Source organism: Phalacrocorax aristotelis, chromosome 7, assembly GCF_949628215.1.
Source record: "Phalacrocorax aristotelis chromosome 7, bGulAri2.1, whole genome shotgun sequence".
Classification (NCBI taxonomy): domain Eukaryota; kingdom Metazoa; phylum Chordata; class Aves; order Suliformes; family Phalacrocoracidae; genus Phalacrocorax; species Phalacrocorax aristotelis.
In genome coordinates, this window is record NC_134282.1 from 20,563,430 (window position 1) to 20,584,114 (window position 20,685).

General features: G+C 39.2%; 1 protein-coding gene across 5 annotated transcripts in view; it reads left to right on the forward strand.

Moving 5' to 3' along the window:
• DOCK10 (dedicator of cytokinesis 10) overlaps positions 1–20,685 on the forward strand; it is a 166,075-nt gene that overhangs the window by 80,126 nt on the left and 65,264 nt on the right. For 4 of the 5 annotated variants that reach the window (XM_075099205.1, XM_075099206.1, XM_075099209.1 and 1 more), the window contains exons 5-14: positions 4,066–4,138; positions 4,450–4,584; positions 5,205–5,339; positions 10,456–10,639; positions 12,315–12,400; positions 14,661–14,744; positions 15,795–15,950; positions 17,459–17,680; positions 18,435–18,557; positions 19,166–19,248. In XM_075099205.1, coding sequence (XP_074955306.1) covers positions 4,066–4,138; positions 4,450–4,584; positions 5,205–5,339; positions 10,456–10,639; positions 12,315–12,400; positions 14,661–14,744; positions 15,795–15,950; positions 17,459–17,680; positions 18,435–18,557; positions 19,166–19,248 — 1,281 coding nt within the window. The remainder of the gene's footprint in view (positions 1–4,065; positions 4,139–4,449; positions 4,585–5,204; positions 5,340–10,455; positions 10,640–12,314; positions 12,401–14,660; positions 14,745–15,794; positions 15,951–17,458; positions 17,681–18,434; positions 18,558–19,165; positions 19,249–20,685) is intronic. The other variant, XM_075099207.1, reaches the window with a different exon arrangement.

A 20,685-nucleotide genomic window follows, 5' to 3' on the forward strand; every position in this document is an offset into this window, starting at 1 on the left:
ACTTGAGTGGAAGGAAATCAAGGATTTGATGCTCATTCTTTCATCGTGAGTTTCTACCCATGCTCCTGTTTCTGGCAGGTTTGAATCCTTGGCCCCAAGGATTGTTTTAGGGAGTAGTTAATGAAATCACTGAATGCCTAAACAAGCTGTGTTACCACCTCTCTTCCTGGAATTTGATGCACTAAAGTCACAATGCTGGACGAAAAATGTTGTTATGGGGACATAACACAGGAATGGGTGCTCCAAGCTTGGGTTGGATGGAAACTAATGCTAACTAAACATACTGTTTCAGGAATCGATAAACTGATTCTTATGGTCCCTTCAGATGCTGTGTTCAGAGGGTTTTGTGCTGCAAGTCTTGCCTCAGATCTGCATGCTGTCTTGTATGTTGGTATTTTTATGAACAGTGAAAATGGTAGTATAAAAAGCCATTAAGAGCAGTTTTGCTAATCAGAGATTATAAACATACATCATCTTAAGTACCCAGTGTACTGGTTGTTTTAGAAAATTAATGCATTTACTGCTCAAGAAAAATGTTTGCAGGACAGCAGGTTTTGATTTAACCTTAATCATCTTCACTCTTACGAAACATACATTTAACTGACGTGGTTGCATTACTCTGCACAAAAGTACATTTTAGCTGATTACTTACATCCTCTTCTGTGAAGGTTATTTTAATATGGTGCTTGATATGATTTACTTTCATGGGTTCAAGCTCCAGGGATGTTAGTGTCTCGCATCTTACTTCCCCCCACTGGAAAAGAGGATTATAACAAAACAAGAGATCTTCTTTTATCTCGTATCAGAACATAACACCCAGGAATAGTTTGGACGCAGTACTGGTTGATGTTTTAGAAGCAAAGTTATAGCAGGAGTGCCCATATTTTTTTTTTGCTGAAAGATGCCATGGCTTTTGAGATTGACATACCTTAAACAGAGCTGGTTTGGAGTTCAATACCATTGGAGTGGTATTTGGAGTTTAATACCTCACTTAATACCATTACCATTCAGTGTTTTAGACTAAATCATCTCATTAAAAATAAAGTGGCTTGATACTTCCTTGTTGTATTATTGTGTTATTGTATCTCACTGCTGATAGCTCTGGATGCCCAGTTTCCACATTTTTTTGTATCATTTGTGCAAAACTGCTGTCACCCTATTAGAAATCTGATAATATGATGTCAGTTCCTTTATAGGAAATCGTTGTGTCAGGGAAGATTGGGTGAGTGTCAAGCATTTAGCTTTGCATCATGAGAAAGGAACATCATTTACACCACCGGATCTGACTGTGGCTAAAGTACTTCCATTCACTGAGAGTGCTGAACCTTCCCATGGGCTTTCCCATTTAAAAACACACAAACTGGGACTCAGCAGCCTTCAGCAGCACTGAAGGTCTTCATACTTGTTTCTATGTGAGGCTATGCTGTGCTGTTTCACACAGTCATACAACATGTCAAGTAATGGCTGTGTGGTGTAGCAGATTTTTACCAGATATCAAAGTTACTCTTTCTGAATACTGACTCTTTCTGATTGGGAAGCAGCTGCAGTGTGATGCTGACCACCTGGGGCAGGCAGTGAGGACTCACTGTGTCCGTGGTGCAATTCCACTGAGGTAGTGCTGTGGCACCAGGGAGGAGATAGACATGCACACCAACATGACCAAAATGTTTAGCAATTGCTTTAGTTTTTTTCTGAGTGTGTTCCTCCTTTGAGGTTTTTCTCAGGTCTTTCTGCCCCTTAAATTTCTCTCTGTGAGCTCTCACTACCTCTTTTTACACCATTTTTTATGCTTTGTGCTGGTGTGTTATTGCTTCTTGAGCAAGTAGAAGGGTGGAGGAAGAACAGGGGTTGCTTGGTGTGTGCTGTGGTGACAGTGTGTCTGGGATCAGAAATAGTCATTAGCAAAGTTTTTGCTGTCATTTATAGAAACCCTGGAACATTTGGTAGATAGTTCAGGTCTTGTCCTTTAGAATTGTGCATCTTCATATGGGTCTGAAGAGGCAGTAGGCAGAGAAAAAGAGGGTCTACCAAACAGGATCACGTCCTTACCACACTTTATCTGCCTGCCCTAGAATGATGAGGAGCATGCCCAAAAGGATTCGCATCCAAGAAGGGAAAAAAGTCTCTGGAGAATGATACAGAGGTCTGAGTGGATGAGTGTTTCATGGGTGGTCAGGGAGAACTGACATCTGAAGCATGAGTGATCTGTCCTTTTCTATTTCTTTTATAGCTCTGCTGAGAGGACAGGAGGTTTTCCTTCTTTGTAAGAAACTTAGCATGTACCCAGGCTTGTGGAAGGGCTGTGGTTTAATGGGACAGGCTTGCTTTCTGATGATGGAGCAGCAGAGTGGGGCAGAGTCGCTGTGTTGTATGGTAGGAGTTGGCACCCTGCTTCCCCTCCCCAGTACCATCAAGGGCATTAGGGTTGGGGTTTTGTTTTAGGAGGTTTTTTTGAGTAGCTGGCTTGTCCTGTTACTGGTACAGATCCTCAAGCAGTTGTGTTACCTGTCCATGTGTGGCCAGAGAGCATCAGTCAGTCTGCCTACACATCACCCCACGAGCACTGTTGTGCACTTTTAGCTCTGAATAATGAGTAAGCCAATAGGTTTTTTGTCTAAAAATGTGAAGGCTTGAATGTTGTTTTTTGTAAAAGGTGGGGTTTGTCTTGAGGTTTTTTTGTTTTGGGATTCTGTTGGGTGGGAGGGAGTGTTTGCGTAAGAATTTTTAACAGCTACGCTTCGTTGCATTGGAAAACCTGCAATAGATTTCCATCACAAATAGTCTGGATATTAATGCTGATACAGATATCAAAGATGTCAATAGATCATAAATGTTCATTTTATTAAAAATATTAATCAGCTGTTTACATTAAATAAACACCAAAACTGGAACAAACTAAAACACAAAACAATCCTGTGTTCTGTGTGCACTTGGTTCTCCTGGCTCTGCTGAAAACCTGATTTTGGTTGTGGTGGGGTAAGTCACATCATAAGAACACTGACTTTGAAATGAGGAAAGTGAAGAGGAGATAAGTATTGCTCATTACTGTAATCTTCCGAATTTGTAACTTGTGTATGAATAGAAAACGAAAAAGGCCAAAGTTACCACTTTTTTTTTGTTTTAATTAGTGACATTCAGCATCATGTGCTAGTCTGGGCTAAAGTTCGCTAAGTTGAGACAGGAAACTACCTTAGAAGTGTGTGGTTTCTCAACTTCTGTTTAGACATGCTTCCTTGCACGATAGACAGTGGTGTTGCTCTGTTCCCATTCTCAGGCTGGATAGATGAAAGTAAGTTCTGGAAGAGTTGGAGTTCCTGATAAACAACGGCTTTTAGCATGACAGTTTTTGTAGGATTTCATATGATAACTGAAGATTTCCAATCTTTTGCAATCTTCAGGAATTTGAAAAGAAAGTTGGTATTTCTCAGGCCACAGAAAAATCTACTTTTTCTCCATTTGAAGATATCTTTGCATTTTTATCATATGCATTTAGCTGTTACTTAAGGTTTAATTCTGCGACATGCAAAGTACTCTGGGCCTAAGTACAATTACTTTTTTGCTTAAAATTAAGCAAGTGCTTAGGTGCTATGCTTTTTCATATTCACTTTTGGTTTTAAGACCACAATATGAAGATCTTAAATGGCACCACATGAAAAAGACATCTGTGTATTTTTAAAAATTACTTTAAGCTGAACGTTCTAATGTTGTTCTTGGTTAGAAAAGCTATTAGAGTTCATTCTCATTCGACAGCCTTAAGTGGGATGTCTCTTTGGAAATTGTTTGGGTTTTTTGCCTGTTGTGGTGGAAAAGCAAGTGAAGAGAAAAAGAAGTGGTATTTTATCGTTTGCATAGAACTGTTGCAAATTCATAGGCTCACCAAAAAATATATGGGACCTAAGAAAAAAGCTGTATTTTGAAACTATAGTGGTTTTTAATGGAGCTAATAGGATCATAGCAATAAATGTACTGAAGAAGCCATGGGGGCTCAGGATGGTTGCCTCCCTGAAATAGCAGGTACACGGTTATTTTTAAAAAAAATTAAAAATACTTTTCCTCCTCTCCCAGAAATGATTGTAGACCAGAGAAACTGCCATCGCATTCTTTTGAAATCGATCATGAAGATGTGGATAAGGATGAAGTATGTATTCTGGGCTCTTTTGGTGGGGATTTCTTTTCCCTGGGGAAGAGTTATTTATTGCTTTAGTATCAGATAAAGAATGATGATGGAGGCTCATTATATCCTATAAAATATTTCATATTTTAAATAAGTCTGAAGTTAGTGGAACAGCTTTGTCTCTTATGTCATCATGTGCACAGCAGGCATATTAATAACGCCTTATTTTAAAAGAAAAGAAAGGATGATTATTTATTGTCAATCAGATATTCACACATTACAGTTTTCTTTTCAACAAGTAAGTCCATGCAATATTAATCATGTCTTTCATATAGGATACAACATCCCACTCATCTTCAAAAGGTGGTGGTGGAGGAGGAGGAGGAGGATTAGCAGCAGGAGTTTACAAGTCTGGATGGCTTTATAAAGGGAATTTCAACAGCACTGTAAACAACAGCATTACTGTTCGGGTAAGGGGACAGCATTATTCTTCCCTCCTTCCCTCCTTCCCTCCTTCCCTCCTTCCCTCCTTCCCTCCTTCCCTCCTTCCCTCCTTCCCTCCTTCCCTCCTTCCCTCCTTCCCTCCTTCCCTCCTTCCCTCCTTCCCTCCTTCCCTCCTTCCCTCCTTCCCTCCTTCCCTCCTTCCCTCCCTCCCTCCCTCCCTCCCTCCCTCCTTCCCTCCCTCCTTCCCTCCCTCCTTCCCTCCCTCCTTCCCTCCCTCCTTCCCTCCCTCCCTCCCTCCCTCCCTCCCTCCCTCCCTCCCTCCCTCCCTCCCTCCCTCCTTCCCTCCTTCCCTCCTTTCCTCCTTCCCTCCTTCCCTCCTTCCCTCCTTCCCTCCTTCCCCTCCCCCACAGAGGCACACTTGTTTGCCACTGTCATGTAGCTGTGTATATCTTGGGTCTGATTACATTCCTTTAAATGATAGTAAAGTAATATTGCAGTCTCCACAAAATAGTACGATTGAAGTGCAGTTAGGACTTGCCTATTATTTAAACCCTGTGAACAAAGTACCAGTGAAAGTAATTTGCAATACAACAATTGTCATCCTTTTTTTTTTCTTTCTCTCTCTCCTCATCCCCCCAAACTTCAGTCATTCAAAAAGCGCTACTTCCAGCTGACACAATTGTCGGATAACTCATATATTATGAATTTTTATAAAGATGAAAAAATATCAAAGGAGCCAAAGGGATGTATTTTCCTGGATTCTTGTACAGGAGTTGTGCAGGTAAGTTTCAACTTTTTCACAGTATTTTTTGGCTGTCAGATAAATTTGAAAAGGCAAATAGAACAACACATACATTAATGGAATAGTGGTCTCATCAGCACTTAGCGAAATGAAGACATCATTAATTTTCCTTTTTGAATTGGTGCAAGTGCTCAGACTGACACATTACAAAAACCACAGGTGAATTATTGTAGCAGATCATGCATATGCTCGTTGCCCATGGTGCACACGAGGAAAAAAAAATCATAAAATGTTCCTTTTCACTGAAATTATTTTCACAGAATCCCAGGTTATGAAGGGACCTCAGGGATCATCTAGTCCAACCTTTCTAGGAAGAGCACAGCCTAGACAAGATGGCCCAGCACCCTGTCCAGCTGAGTCTTGAAGGTGTCCAACGTGGCCGAGTCAACCACTTCCCTGGGGAGATTATTCCAATGGTTGACTGTCCTCACTGAAAAATTTTCTTTTCGTGTCCAATTGGAATCTCCCCAAGAGCAACTTGTGCCCATTCCCCCTTGTCCTCTCCATGGGACTCCTTGTAAAAAGGGAGTCTCTGGCTTCTTTGTAGCTGCCCCTTAAGTACTGGTACATTGTAATGAGATCTCCTCTTCATGCTTACTAAGAGCATGCTTGCTTGTGGTGGGTTAAAGAGACTAAGGTTACAAAGCATCAGCTGTTGGACAAGTGGTAAATTAATCCTGTATCCTGAGCCTCCTTGAAGATCATCACTCTTGGAGGTGATAGAGAGTCTTAATGGCAGTAGGTAGGACAGAATCTTATTGTGGCTTGGAAAAATAAATACCAGAAATGTCTGACTGCTTTTTTTTTTTTGTTCCTCCTAAGACTGAGTTTTTAGCTTTTCCCCCCTATTGCTCTGCCTTTCCTCTAATTCTATTGATGTATTTATCTTTTTAATTTTTATTTTTTCCATCTAAACAAGATGTTATTCGACTAGTATGTTACTGTGGTTGATCTAGCCCGTGTGTCACTAAACAAGGAAATGCCTTTTTTTTTGAAGCTATACTTCATTATTTACTACTTAATAAATAACAAAATAATAATAAATAATAATAATGAATTATAATTATAATAATTATAGTTCTAAATAAAAAATAAAAATAAATTAATAAAAAAATAATAAAGATTGGTTACAGTGCTAATGCAGACTGATTTGAGGCTTGCTTTGAAAGAAACCTTTCAAGTAATGCAAGGAGAGACCCCTGGTAAACACAAGGTTTTGTTGATTGGGAAGTCTCTCCTTCATCCCTAAACAGGCCTTTTGAGGCAAGAAAAATAATCAGCAAGTAATTCACTCTGTATTTGCGGATAGCCCCCTGCAGAACCTCATTCCTGCAATGAGGAAAGTACCCAGCTCTGTAGGGAATGACTGTTTCCCCATGTAGTCAAAAGCGTGTTTCTTTTTTCAAACAGATGTAAGACAGGAGGATGGAGTTAAATATGTAGGAGGACAATGATGTTTGCCTGTGTCAGTCCCTTGGCTTGAAAGACCCTAACAGGTAGTTTGGAAGTATGGCAGCAGCCATAGAGGAGATTCTTAAACAGAAATCCTGTTTAGAAATTACTGCTTGCTCCGGCTTGCTGGCAGCGTGTGCTTTCTTTTAAGATGGGCCTCAGCCAGAGCTCTGGTTAAGCTCTGAACATTCCTGTAGTGTGGTTTTAGGTACACCCAGAAGGGTGCCTGTTCTGCTGTGTTGTTTCTGATGACACACCATGATAGCAGAAATGTCTTGACTGCAAGATTTCTGGCCTTTTTTACTAACCTCTGACAAAAAAAGCTGAAGAAACCTTTGAAATCCTCCTCCTGAACTTTGTCAGCTGCCTTCTAAATCTACAGGGTTCCTGCAGATTGTCCCAAACTGTTTGAACTGTATGTCCTTCTCTCACCTACCCCCAGACACTAGTTATCGTGATGGAAGTGAGTCTTAGTGAAGGGGGTAATAGGGCAAGTATCATCAGCTATCAGTCTGTGATGAACTTATATTCATAGGGCTGAAAAACAAAACCTAGCTTAGAGTTGCCATAAATAGGGAGACCATAGATTGTGGAGAAAGAGTTGGGTAAAACTGAGGATTTAGAGGAAGGCTGGGGTGTGAAAGTTCTGATTTAATGAGTTTTAATACCACTATAAATCATTTAACTCTTTATGAATGACTTTGAGCTCCTTTTTGATAGAGGTTGAATATCTAAATTGTAGTAAACATCCTGGGGAAATCATCTCCAGATAACAGAATTGTTTTGGAAGTATTTTGTATTTTATTTTGGAAGAATGACCCTGCAGGCATTAGACTTAGCCTGATGTTTCATTTATAGCTCATCCATAGTTTCTTTTTGAATCTTGCATTACTTCTGTTTTGAAGAAATTTTAAACTTGCAATTAACTGTTGAAGATTACAAGTCAACCTCAAGGTCCACATACCATATGGAAGGACTTACAGAGAAGCAAACTGAGAAATGGTCCTTTTTTATTTTTTCTTTTTTTCCTCCTGTTAACTGATCTGGAAGAAAACAGTTGGCTTTAGATTTGAAACAAAGACTTTGCTGTAGATCTCATCTGTTTGCCAGAAGTCTGAAGTGCAGATGGAAGAGTGGATATTGAAGTTTTCCTGCCCTAATGTTCTTAAGAATCAGCATGTGAGACATATTGCTCTATTAGATAACGTCTAATAGTGTTACAGTACCAGATTTAAAGATCTTGGACATGTCTATAAGGGGAAGCACATAATATAGACAAGAAGTGCATTCATTTTAATGTTCTGTGTACTTTCTAAAGATAAATTGAAACATAGCCTTTTTCTTTATAGATTGTGCATAAATTGGTATGCATAATCCCCTTATACAAATAATTTATCATTAAATTTTTGAATGGGCACTACCTAAGATTCTTGGCATAGTTTTGTTCAACTTCTAGCTCTTGGAAAAGCCCTCAGCTTATATCAGTAAAGATGGGGTTTTGTGACATTTTAGTCCTTGTTTTACATAAATTTGAACGTATGCAGTGATTGGAGGATTGAAGTGATTTCTGGATCAAGAAAAATATTGGATATCCAAGAACAAATTGCTACAAAACCCAACCCTATTCTTACCCTATGTTGGGTGAACTAAAATTTATATCCCTGAAAAATATTCACCTCAGTGAAGTTCTTGAGAGGAAAACTATTTCCTAGCAAGAGAATTTCCAGTAGCACAACTGAAAAATAACACACATGCGTGGACATACACACGCACAAAATCCCAAGTCAGTTTGAAAAGGCAAGATTTGACTGACTCTGACCTGAGTAGCTCCACAAGTTGTTCAGTCTTAACTGATTCCCGAGCTGGGTCATGACCTGTAATATAAGGACTTGAGCAAGTGATTAACAACAGATTGGGTAGGAATCTTCTAAATCATCTCTGCTGCTGGAAAAAAAAAATGTTCATGGAACTTTATTCTTAGTGTCTTGGATTCTCAGTCTCCTCCTCTGCTAATCAGTATCAGATTTTGCCTCTGTTCCTCTTAAATAAAAATATCACTATCATCTCCCCATCTGGCTTAGAAACTATTCTTAGTAACTTGTTGATACAGGAGTGTATTGAGACATAGTTATACTATGTAGAACCACAGGATACCATTGTCATAGTATTTGAGACTGTTAATGAAGAAAAATAAAATTGAGTGAAACAGCCAGTTATGGGGTGGATGAATTGTTTTTCATTTGTCAGTATCACTCCAAGGTTAGATCTGTCAACAAAGCGATGGCAATTTTCTGGAATATTGAAAACAAAATGGTGGCACTGATGTCCATAATCAGCGGTTGTAAAAGTGTGAAATAATAGGGGGTAGGACATATCAGTGGTCTTTCAGATTTAAGGAAGGAGGAGAAAAAATTGATGCAACTGCTTCCATAAGACTAAGAAATAAAAGCCTCGCTAATTTGATAAGTTTGAGGAACGAAGCACATTATAATAGATCAAATCACTTTGTTTAATTTTATTGAGCTGTTTTAGTAACTAAGCACCTGTTAATTCTTAGGACAGAAATTGATGGATCAACCATGTACTGCAAGTAAAACCAAGCAATACAGAACAGATCTCAGAACTCAGTCTTGCCAGTATAGTGGGCATTAGTTCTTATTTTATACTTGAAAGGGATAGCATTGCAATGACTGAACAGCACTATAACCTCACCTTTTGCCTCCTGCAAAGAATTGTTGAAATTGCCTTTAGGCATTTTTAAAATCCTTCTGATACAAAGGCTGCTGTGGGAAGTACCCATTGTAATCATCTCACATGGAAGAATTTGTCCTATTGCAATCTTCTGGAGAGATTTGCTGGTTAATCTCTGTTCCAAGTTTGGACTCGTATCATCCAGAAGCTCTTTCAGAAAAATATAAAAAGAATAAAATTGTGTAGAAATGTTCTCTCCCTAACCACAATGTTTCTAACTTCATTAGATGCTCAGAAATTATTGCCTTTATGTAGCTTGTTAGCAGCACCTGTAAATATCTGAAAACAGAAGATTTTATAAACTGTTCACAGTTAGCTTTGACCTATTCAGGTCCAGCCTCAGCAGTCAGGGATGGAATAGTCTTTGACCATGTGCCGACTTTACTTGCTTGCTAATTTGAATTTGGTGAACTCGGTCCTGTTCCCACTGAGCCAATACTTGTATTACTTAGCACTACATAGTATCTTTCTGAGTGCCTGGTGTGCTGTAAGGTGTAGGAGACTTGGGCTTTAGAGGTGTTATCTCCAGACAATGACAATTCATGTAGCAATGCTGTACTTCACCATCAGAGATCTTTCATTATTCCACCTGGGAGATATTCCCTATTGTAGTTCAAAGTGTTGTTATTGTCCGTAGTCTTAGACTTCTGTGGCTAAAGAGGAGACATATATTTGGCCATAGAAGATCTCAGACGCACAAAGACCCAACAGTGAATTGACATAAATTTGCATTAATGTCACAGTACTTGGATTTTCTTTAAAGCCACTGAATTTTGCTTGAATATTATTTTTAAGGAGTGGCCACATGCAAGTCCATCTTATGGATGCCTTTTTCAGTACCTTTTTATAATTAGTTCTAGTGTTTATTTTTCTTTTCCTTTTGTTCCAACAGAACAACAGGCTTCGGAAACATGCCTTTGAGTTGAAAATGAATGACCTCACGTACTTTGTGCTGGCAGCTGAAAATGAGCAGGACATGGATGACTGGATTTTCACTCTCAACAGAATCCTGCAAATAAATCCAGAGGGAACCATTCCGGAGAGGAAAAGTGCAGATCTCACTGATCTGAAACTTGGTAAGAGTGAATAGTCTTTTGCATGGTTTTGGGGTTTTTTGTGTTGGTTGTTTTTTTTTTTTTTTTGGTGGGGGGGGAGGGAAGGGCATAATCAAATGCAAAAATTGAACCTTCAGATATCACTATTGAATAATTTTAACAGCCTGAGTCTGTAATGGATTCTGTACCTATTGATTTCTGACAAGCAGCACCAGTCTTTTGGCAATCCCTGAACAATGTCAGCTAACTCCCCACAGATCATTTTCAATAGGCTCTGGGGGAAGGTAAAGCTGCTCCCCACAAAGTCAGCAGAAGCAACATGGCTCTGCTTTGCATATGCAGCTCTTTTTCAAATATAGTCCTCTGTCAATGATCTTGCTAGTACTTTGTGTTTTATTGTCTTGGGAGTCCGAAGGTTTTAAAGTTTTGGGCTGGAGAGAGGTTAGATCAGTTTTTTCCAGTGTGTTGTTTTCGTTAAAAATCTGGAGCTAATAATAAAAAAATCATCTCAGCTGTGGTATATTGCTCTTTCTTTGGAAGCTTATTGACTTTGCATTTCTTGCTTTTGTGAGTTTGCGTATTAATATGCTTTCACTGTGGAAGAAAGAATTGGATGCTCTGTTATACTGCAGTCTTCATGTAGCAGTAACTCATTCCTCCACATAATAAATCTACGTTCAGTTTGGATGAACCCCAGCTGAAGTTCTGAACACTTGAAACCTTAATACAGTTTTGAACTGCTTGTACACTGAGCTGAATGGGAGCTTTGAATCCACATGAATCTGAATCTTGGGGAAGTTCAGAGCTAACTGAAGGCTTTAGCCTGGTGTCTATAATAAATTCTGATTTTGGAGGGATAGGATACTCTTCATATAGCCAAAGATTTTTTATATAATTTAGGGGCACAAGAGACTTGCACTTCAGAATCAGATAAGTACTTTTGAAAATCCCACCCATAAGCGATATTAATGAAACAGGAAGAAATATGTCCATAAAAGGTCAAAGACAAGCCTAACAGAAAACAGAAGTCTCCACTGGTAAAAACCCTGATAACAAGCAACAGGAATGTGCTAAGGAGTTAACCTGTCAAAAGGCATGATGTTTTATTGGCAGAAGAGCCCTAAATGGCTGTAATGACTTATTTTACATTAGGCTGAATTAACTAGTGAAAGCAGAATGGTCCCTAGTGAGCTAAGTAAAGCAAGGGGGTTGCTCTATAGGGCTGTTCTCTGAACCCATAGATTTGCAATTCATGGAGTCCAGACTGCATCCCTCCCCTTCCCAAAGAGCATGTAGGGTCCTGCCTGCCTCACTGAAGAGTCCCTTTAGTGGAGTCCAAAATCCTTTGGTTGACATAAACTCTCAGGGTTCCCTCAGAAAGGACCGAGAGAGCAAAGGAAGGTGTCTTTGTTTTGTTGTGGGCATGAATATTTGTTATGGATGAACGTGTCAGATGTTTCACTGAGTAGAGTCAGGCCTCTTGTTTGAAAGCTTAAGTATAGACTAAGACACAGTAAGCACCACTGGGAGATGAGGCTGAGGAGGATAAAGGTTTACATTAGTATCTCTTCCACTTGTTAGCCTGATGATACTAAAGGAAATTTAAAAAAAAATAGCATGGGGGTAGATTTTTTTAAACCCAATGTTAACAGCAAGTATAATAAAAATATTTGCATACTTTTTTCTTCTTTTCAAGACCCTGCAGAAGTTTCGGTGAATTATGATTGCTCTCAAGAAGAGACTGATTCTTCAGAGAACATCCTGCACCCAGACTTTGCAAAAGTAATGGATGTTATATTTGTCTTTACAAGCTTAGTGGAAGGTGCTGCCTAGGTGAAAAATGCCTGCCAATAGATCATAGAATCATAGAATCGTTAAGGTTGGAAAAGACCCTTAAGATCATCGAGTCCAACCGCTAACCTATCACTGCCAATGATGCCAATGATGATCACTAATATTGTGAAAGGTTTAAAAATATAGGACAGCCCATTGTGATTGTTAGAACCATGATAAATGGCAAATAATTTTCTTTCTGAACAGGTGATGGCTTTGTTTAAATGAGAAAAGCTCCAGTAGGTGTAAAGAAAGTAGGCCCTCCCTAGGGTGGTTTGATGTAGATGTCTGAAGTCAGTAACGGTATGGTCCCTGCAGTTTCCGTGGAATATTTACTCTTTTTTAACTGCATTTCAGAAGAGTTTTGGCCCTTGGAAAGCCAAGATTTCCTGTGTGACTTGCAAGGAAACAAGCTGTGAACTGCTTATCGCCTTCTGTAATTTCACTGAAAGATGCATGTATATCAGGGGAGGCATTTTGGCCTCTGGCTCCCATAAACTGCTTCATGTGGATGAGATAATTGTAGACAGTGCTAAGAAGCGTTTTGATGAAAAGCTAGGTTGGAAGTATTTCACTGCTTTTCATAAATGAATGTATGATCTGTTTGTAACCTTCTGACAGTGAGCTACTACAGATACTATCTATCTACACAGCCAAATGCTGTCTGAGGATGTTACTCCCACAGATTTGAACTGAAAGCTGTGTATGCAAATGAGGACAGAATTTGGTCTACATTTTACTGTAGGTGGTATTCATATATATGAAGTGGTCATCTAAAATTTAAAACAAACAAACAAAAAAACCAACCGGATAAAATGTAACTTGAGTCTGCGTATTAAGGAAAACGGTGGTATCTGATGATCTCATCTGCAGATAGATACTTGGTAATGGTTTAGTTAATGCAGATATCGCAAAGGTATATTAAAATTATTAAAATATCTCAAAGACCACTGGTGGCCTGCAAGGGTAAAATAGATGGGCTGCATGTTGTGCGATGCTTGTATTGCCCATTAGATGGTTAATTCCTGTTCCCTCCGCCTCGCTCTGTAGGCCTGGCTGCAGCAGTGATCTGTGGCCTGCCCCTAGTCCATGGCAGGTAAATCTCCTGATGCCATCTCTACCTAAACCAGTACACCAGGGACACATCAGGACCTACTTCTGCAAGTCAGCCCATGGGTTGGGCATGTTAGGAAGTGAACATAGAGCTCTTGGTCTTCCTGTGCTGCTTCTGCTTGTTGCTTAATGTGTGTCAGCAGTGTCATGCTATTGTGAAAAACACAAAATGTTGAGTTGGGACCTGAACAAGAGTATAGCCTGTGCCATGTCAGCTAAGGTTTGTATTCAGTTTTGGACAACCAGGAAAGTTGAGGATTCTGTTAATAGTTCAGAGATTGGAAAATCAAGGCAAATTAGGAAAACAAAGTGCAAAAGAAGACTGAAGGAGTTGAGTATCTTTGGACTAAGAAAAAAGGTCTCCAGGATATCATGAGGGGTCTGTAAGGGGAAGGCAATGTGTAGCGTGTACTTCACACGTTGGATGAATGGGCTTAAATAGTAGGGAAAAAAATTATCAAAGTTAGACATAAGGATAAACTTTTAAAAGGCAGGGTAGGAAAGCACAGGTAGCTTCAGGAAATTAAGCTGGTTTTATCAGAGAGCTTATTATTAACGTAGGCATGTGTCCGTCAGAAATAAAATGGGTGTGACTGATCCTGCCTTGTGGCAGAAGGATGGATGGCGAGAGGACTCCTAGCCTTTCCTTTGGGTGACACGCTGCAATCTGTGTGTGCCCACCTGTAAGGCTGAGCTGCACTTTCTCGCTCCCCTTTCTGCCCTCCCCCTGACACAAGTGGTTTTCTGTGGGTCTGGGTTTTTTTTTTTTTTCCCTTGACTTGGGAAAATCCCTGCAGTTATTTTACTGCAGTGATCCACTGTTCTGATGTCTTACACAAAGGACTCTTTAGTAACATATATGAACTTGAATTACTTAATTGATCTATTTTGGGGTTCCTTAGAAGTATATCATGGCCTGAAAATCCCTTCTTCACAAGCATATAACCTTCAGAGTGCTTGAAGGTGCTTTGGGATAACTACTGCAGAAATGAGAAAAGTTGTTATGAGTGAAACATTGATCATTCATTTAGAAGTCTAACAACTCTATTGATTTCTGTTCTTGTGCAAAAAACTAATTTATTATCTGTCACCACAGTACATCACAGAAACAGAAGAAACAGTGAAAGCCTCTCGAAATACAGAGCGACTAAATCTTTTCTCTTTGGATCCTGATATAGCAGTAAGTGAAACTTTTTTCAAGGTCTTAGATGTTTTAAGATACAGGGGGTCTGAGCTAACTGGGTTAGCTAAGCAACCACAGTGGATTTGAGTTCAGCAAGCAACTGGGTATACCTGAGACTTCAGCTTTGAAGGGTGAGGGGAGCTATCTCTAGTCCATAGAGATTTCCGTATAGACTCTACACATATCTGATCACAGAATGGTTGAGGGTGAAAGTGACCTCCTGGAGGCCATCTAGTCCAGTCTAGCTAAGTTTTGAATAGTTAAAGCAAACTGAAAATATTACAGGAACAGAACCTTCTCTTGGACTGGGAATGTTAGAACAACAGTGGTTTTTTTGTTATTTATGACACTGGATTTGACTACACAAACATGAATGGATATAAAAAGCAGTGGGAAAGTGCAGGTTGCTTTTCTTTTTATCTTCAGCTTGCTTATCATTTCATGTCAGAGTTCATGATTCAAAGAATGTTATTCATTGCACTGAATGTAGATTTGTTGGTGATTTAACTGGAAACTTTATTTTAGTTAGAAAGACGACTTCAATAAAATTGGGATCATCAGTGTATATTCAAACTTGAACCTGTTGTCAGTCAACTGTAGTGCCATTATTAAAAATATTAAGCAAGTTGAGATAATGGTGTGGTGTATAATTGGAAAGGAGGGGAAAGGTGTGAAAGCTATTCCTGAAATGTTGTGTTATAATCTGAAAATATCAGGCTGTTTAATCTGTATGAGGAAGTTAAAAGCTAAAGTTTCAGAAGCAGTAAGTAATCAAGAAAAAGAATCTGTTCTAAAACTATAGGAAACCTAACTTGGATCCCTAAATCTGCCTCTCACATTATGTATGTCCTCAGGCAATCTTTTTGCTTTGCTTCCTGATCTATAAATTAAGAATAACACACATTTACTATAGTAATGTGTAGATATCAGCAATGACTTTTTGAGGGTTTGGGGTGTTTCAGTGATTGTCAAGACCTTTTAAACACTTGCTTAGTTTTGGAATGCCATGCTTTTCCAATGTATAACGAATCGCCCAACTTATTTCAGTCATTGAATCCTCAGAAAAAGGAGTTTCCAGGGACAAACTCGGTGATCAAGCCATTTGAAGAAAAGCCTGCGAAGAGGATCCTGATAACTTGCAAATCCCTCAGTTTGAATCTCCAGGCCTGTGTTACTGAAAATGAAAATGATCCTTCAACAAATGTAAGCTTTACTGATTTCACTTGGATTTTCTCTTTCTTTTTCTTTCCCCCCTTTTTCCTCTTTTCCTGTGCACTTGTTACTTTGAAAAGAGAGGGTAAAAGGAACGCTGTATCATGCACGCATACTGCATTCAGTCCTCCTCTGCCCATCCCTTTGGATTGAATAATTAAACTGATGAGATATTCAATAAACATTTTGAAGCTGATTTAGGTTGCAGACTTTTAGCTACAGTTCAGTGGGGAATTAAAAATGGTAAAATCCTTGAGGATTTTTAACAATTGCTATAACAACAAGTTTAAATTGCCAAGACCTATGTGGGGAGGCCACTGAATATCAGTTCCTGGTGAACTGATATTTTGTGTTCAGAGAGAGACCAGGAACTAAGCAGATTAAATTACAGAAGAAAAGGCAAAATAGAAAGGAGTGGATGCTACATCTAGTGGAAGAGCCCAGCTAAAAACAGGAAAATAAAGAAAATTTTGCTTATTCTTACTTTAAGAAAAAAGGGCAGGGAAAAGTGAGATGTAGCTGTCGATCCATAGCTTTTAGTTCTCCTCTGAAGCAGGAGGGTTTTGAGAAATTAGTGTCCTGGCAACTAAACTTTCATACATTACATATGAGGCATTGATTTATTTTTTTTTTTGTCATTTGAAGATGACCTCTACAGTGAGTGCATATTCAGCATGATGTAATCAATACTTTTTTTTTGCAAACTGGAATAACTGTTTAAATGAAGTCATAACTATACCAAGGGCATGCAATAATTCAGAGGCTGAAAAAGCGTAGAATGTTGTGTCTACTGTGTGATGTTCCTTATCTCAAAGCTTTAAGATTCTGATTTCTGGACAGTTCAGAAGGTGTTATTCTTACTCTGAGACTGATTTATTCCATCAGAACTATGGAGGCTCTTTGGAGGTTATGTACAGTCATAGGATTTAAATCCCTGGTACTATGCGATAGAATAAGTAGGTACTGTCAAAGAGGTTTGAATGTTCTTGGTTTCCTAGCAAAATGTTTCCCACAGAATAACACAGCCACACATTTGTGTTTGTACCAGTAAATATTTTTCATCTACTTATATTTGTCATCTTTGTGCTGCATTTCTGACAATACCTGGAAAGCCCACCCTCACTCTTCTTTCTTTTGTAATGACTCTGCATCTACATTTTAAATATCCTGTAACATGTTTCTCTGGGGCTCTATTCATTTACTTTAATAATTATTGGTGGCAAATATATTTGGTTTTTATTCTGTGGGTTTCCAAGTTAGCTGTCAGTTACTGTTCTAGTGCATTATTAACAAACTACCTTTAAAAACCCCTCAAATCACATTGTTGGAAACTGACTTTGGCAGGGGTGTGTGTGAGCATGTGTTTTTAATGAATCTCATAATTTGTAAATAATATTTGTTTGCCTTCTTTTTTTCTAGCTACAGGAACCTATTAAAAGCTAGAGTTTATCCCCTTGCTCTCAGTCACTGCTAAACTATGTTTCTGGTGTTTTCTCCAGATAGAGCCTTTCTTTGTGAGTGTGGCGCTGTATGATGTCAGGGATGGCAGGAAGATCTCTGCTGATTTTCATGTGGATTTGAACCATGCACTCGTTAGACAGATGATTTCAGGTTCATCGTTTTCAGTAGAAAATGGCACTGTTGAAAATATAGACTCAAATGAAATGGAAGAACCACAGGTCAAGGGGTTCCCAGAAGAATGGCTGAAATACCCAAAACAGGTATTCCACATGTGACTTGCATGATTTAGTGACACATGTAACTTCAGTTGTAGTATACATTTTCGTCAGAGAATTTATCAATGCTACCAGTGGTTCTTGTCTTCAAGAACTGTTTTTTGGTTCTCTCTTTTTGGTACTTTTTTTGTCACTGATACTTGTATATGGATGCTTGATTTTTGAGTTCCCTGTATAGACTTTAAAACCATTTACAACAAAACTTTGAAAAAGCTAGTGTCTGTTATTTAGAGAAAACACCATGTTTCCTGTGCTCTTTGGGTTCATTTGATGACCTCTCCCAAACCAGCCAAACAAAATCGCAACTTAAATCAACACCTAGATGCTGCGTTAATCTTAAAGTAGTTCCACGTTCTTGCTGTTGCTGAAACCTTACCCCAAAACCCCATACATTACCTTTTCTTCTCCCTGTCACTCCCCTGAGGTCTGACTGGTTTAGGCCAGCATTTAAGTGCTGTCCAAAAGGAACCGTTAGGTTAGGTGATGCTAACGTGGTCATGTTGCTTCTTGACTTGAGTCGGTCTGTTTGCAAGGTGCTGCATGTGCACAAACTCTCACTTCAGCACTAGCACAAAGATTTTCTTTTCCATCTGGCTGTATTGAATATGTAGAGATGATAAAGCTCAATAATCCTATCTGAATTTGGCTTGTTACTGTTTCCATCAACAGAGAGCACTGGCAGTGTTTAATTTCTCAGTATTGCTATGTACTTTTTAACTGTTTTCTCTTTTATCCACAGGCTCTTTTCTCCATAAGTAATCCTCATTCTGAGATCGTATTAGTCGCAAAAATAGAAAAGGTGCTTACGGGAAACATTGCCAGCAGTGCTGAACCTTACATTAAGAATCCTGATTCTTTCAAGGTAATGTAACAGGAACATCAGTTCCTTCCTTGTCCGCTTCAGCCTATTGGAAGCTGAAGATATTGCAGGTTGTGCTCACAGATCTCACCAGTGGGTGGTTGCTGAACAGAACAAGCTCACAGGAGGCCCACATCTAATAAAGCAAATGTCCAAGCTCCATTGACTGCACAAATGAAGTACCGTTTTGTCTGCAACATACAAATCCATTTGTGGTGCATTCCTATGCTAGTTATGTCTTAGCAGAGTGAAATTCTTTTTCAGCAATCTTTATAAATTATGAGTTAGTGCACTTTGTATATGAGCAACCTGCTTCTCTCCGCAAGCAGGCAGTGCATCTGCATTAGGTATATTACAGAAAACTGGAATGATAACTGTAACTAACACAATTCTAACTGAAGAGATGGTGGAGGGGTTTAATTTGTCAGCAGCATCATATTCATCTGTGATGTGATTGCTGTCCAGCCAGAACCTTCTGTTATGGGCAGTATCAGGCTAAATTATTTTAGGGACGTTATAGCCTCTTCAGCAGAGGAGAATTTGGATGTACTCTTTGCTGCATATCAGGTGTTATAATGATATTGATGAAATAATGTTTTCTTTTTTTGTAGTGTGCACAGAAAGTGTTAAAAGCCAACAAACAGTTCTGCAGCAAGCTGGGGAAATACCGTATGCCATTTGCTTGGTCAGTGAGGTATGAATTCTTTTCATAATTTTATAAGCATCTTATAGCTTATTTTGCTCTTGGACTTGTATCCTTTTATTCTTTTCCACTTCTTCTGCCTGAAGCTAAGCAAAGCTTTCTGCATGGTCCAGGACCCCAGAAGATCCTGCAGCTTTATTAGTTCATTGGCTTATTTTTCACACAGCTGAACATTGGTGACTTCTTCATTAAATGTTACTGTGGTGGAATCTTTTCTTCAGGTATGTAATGAAGTTTCCAGGGAGTAGCAAAGGTGGCTATCATGAGCTCCACCAGTGATTTGGTGCTAAAAATTATCAAAGAAATTTCAAAGTCACAGTTCTCACAAGAATTTCTTACAAAGATAATTATGGCCTGAAATAGAGTTGGAATGGCCACCTAAAATACAGGTGCACAAGTCTGAAGCTCTGTTGTTGTTAAGATGCCTGTCACATTTTAGGAAAAATCTAACCAAGGATTTGGAGGTTGTTATGCCAGTAAAACAGTGCCTTGTGGGTCATATTGAGCGATTATGCTTCAGGTACGGTAGCATTTTTAGTTGTTAGTAGGTGACAGAGAGCTGTTATATTCTTGTTCGGCAGGTCAGTTGGGGTTTTTTGCATGACAATGCAGTGGCAACAATGGATTTTTGTTCTTTCTCTCTCCTCCTGAATAATTTCTTGCTGGTCTCACCCTGAAGATAGAGGCACCCCCTTCTACCAAATTAACTCACAAAACCAGATACGGCTTTCTTCTTTTTGTTCTCCCTTCAAGTTTCCATGTAATATTTTTCTCTGTCCTCTCTGGTTTTTCCTTGTCAGTCTTCTGTAATCTCAGCTTCTTGCTGCTCTGGGATGAGAGAGCTCCCTGACTGAGACCCTCCTGTGTGTTCCTGTGACAGCTCTCCTTTCTGCCATGCATAGAGCAGGGAATATAAAATTTTATACTCCCTTAAAAAAGGAAAGCTGTCTATTGCCAAGTGAAAGCATTCCTTCTCCTCTGTGGCTTCTGTTCTGACTGTGGCAGGCCAGGTAGAGAGCTGCCTGAAGCTGTAGGGAGGAAGGAGGAGCGAGTGCTAGGTGAAAAAGTCACATTGTGGCATTGACCGTGGGGGATAGCTGTGTGGCTGTGTGCTTCTGGTGTGGAATTACGGAGCACCAGAAGTTGTTTCCCCTGCTGCTTGTAGGGAAAGCTTATGATTTTAGAATATAGTGCTTAGGTGGTAAAGGAGAAAACACGCAGTAAGGTATGGCCATTTGAAGGGTTCATTTATTTTTTTATTGACGTATATTTTTGTCAATATCCAATAGGAACAGGAGAAGTATGTGCATGCTCAAGAGAAAGACAGATAATGTGTTCTGATCTGTCATCGCAAGCTCAAGGATGCTCATTAATATTTACTACTTCTGTGTAGCCAAAGGACCATTCATCAAAATTATATTGATGGGT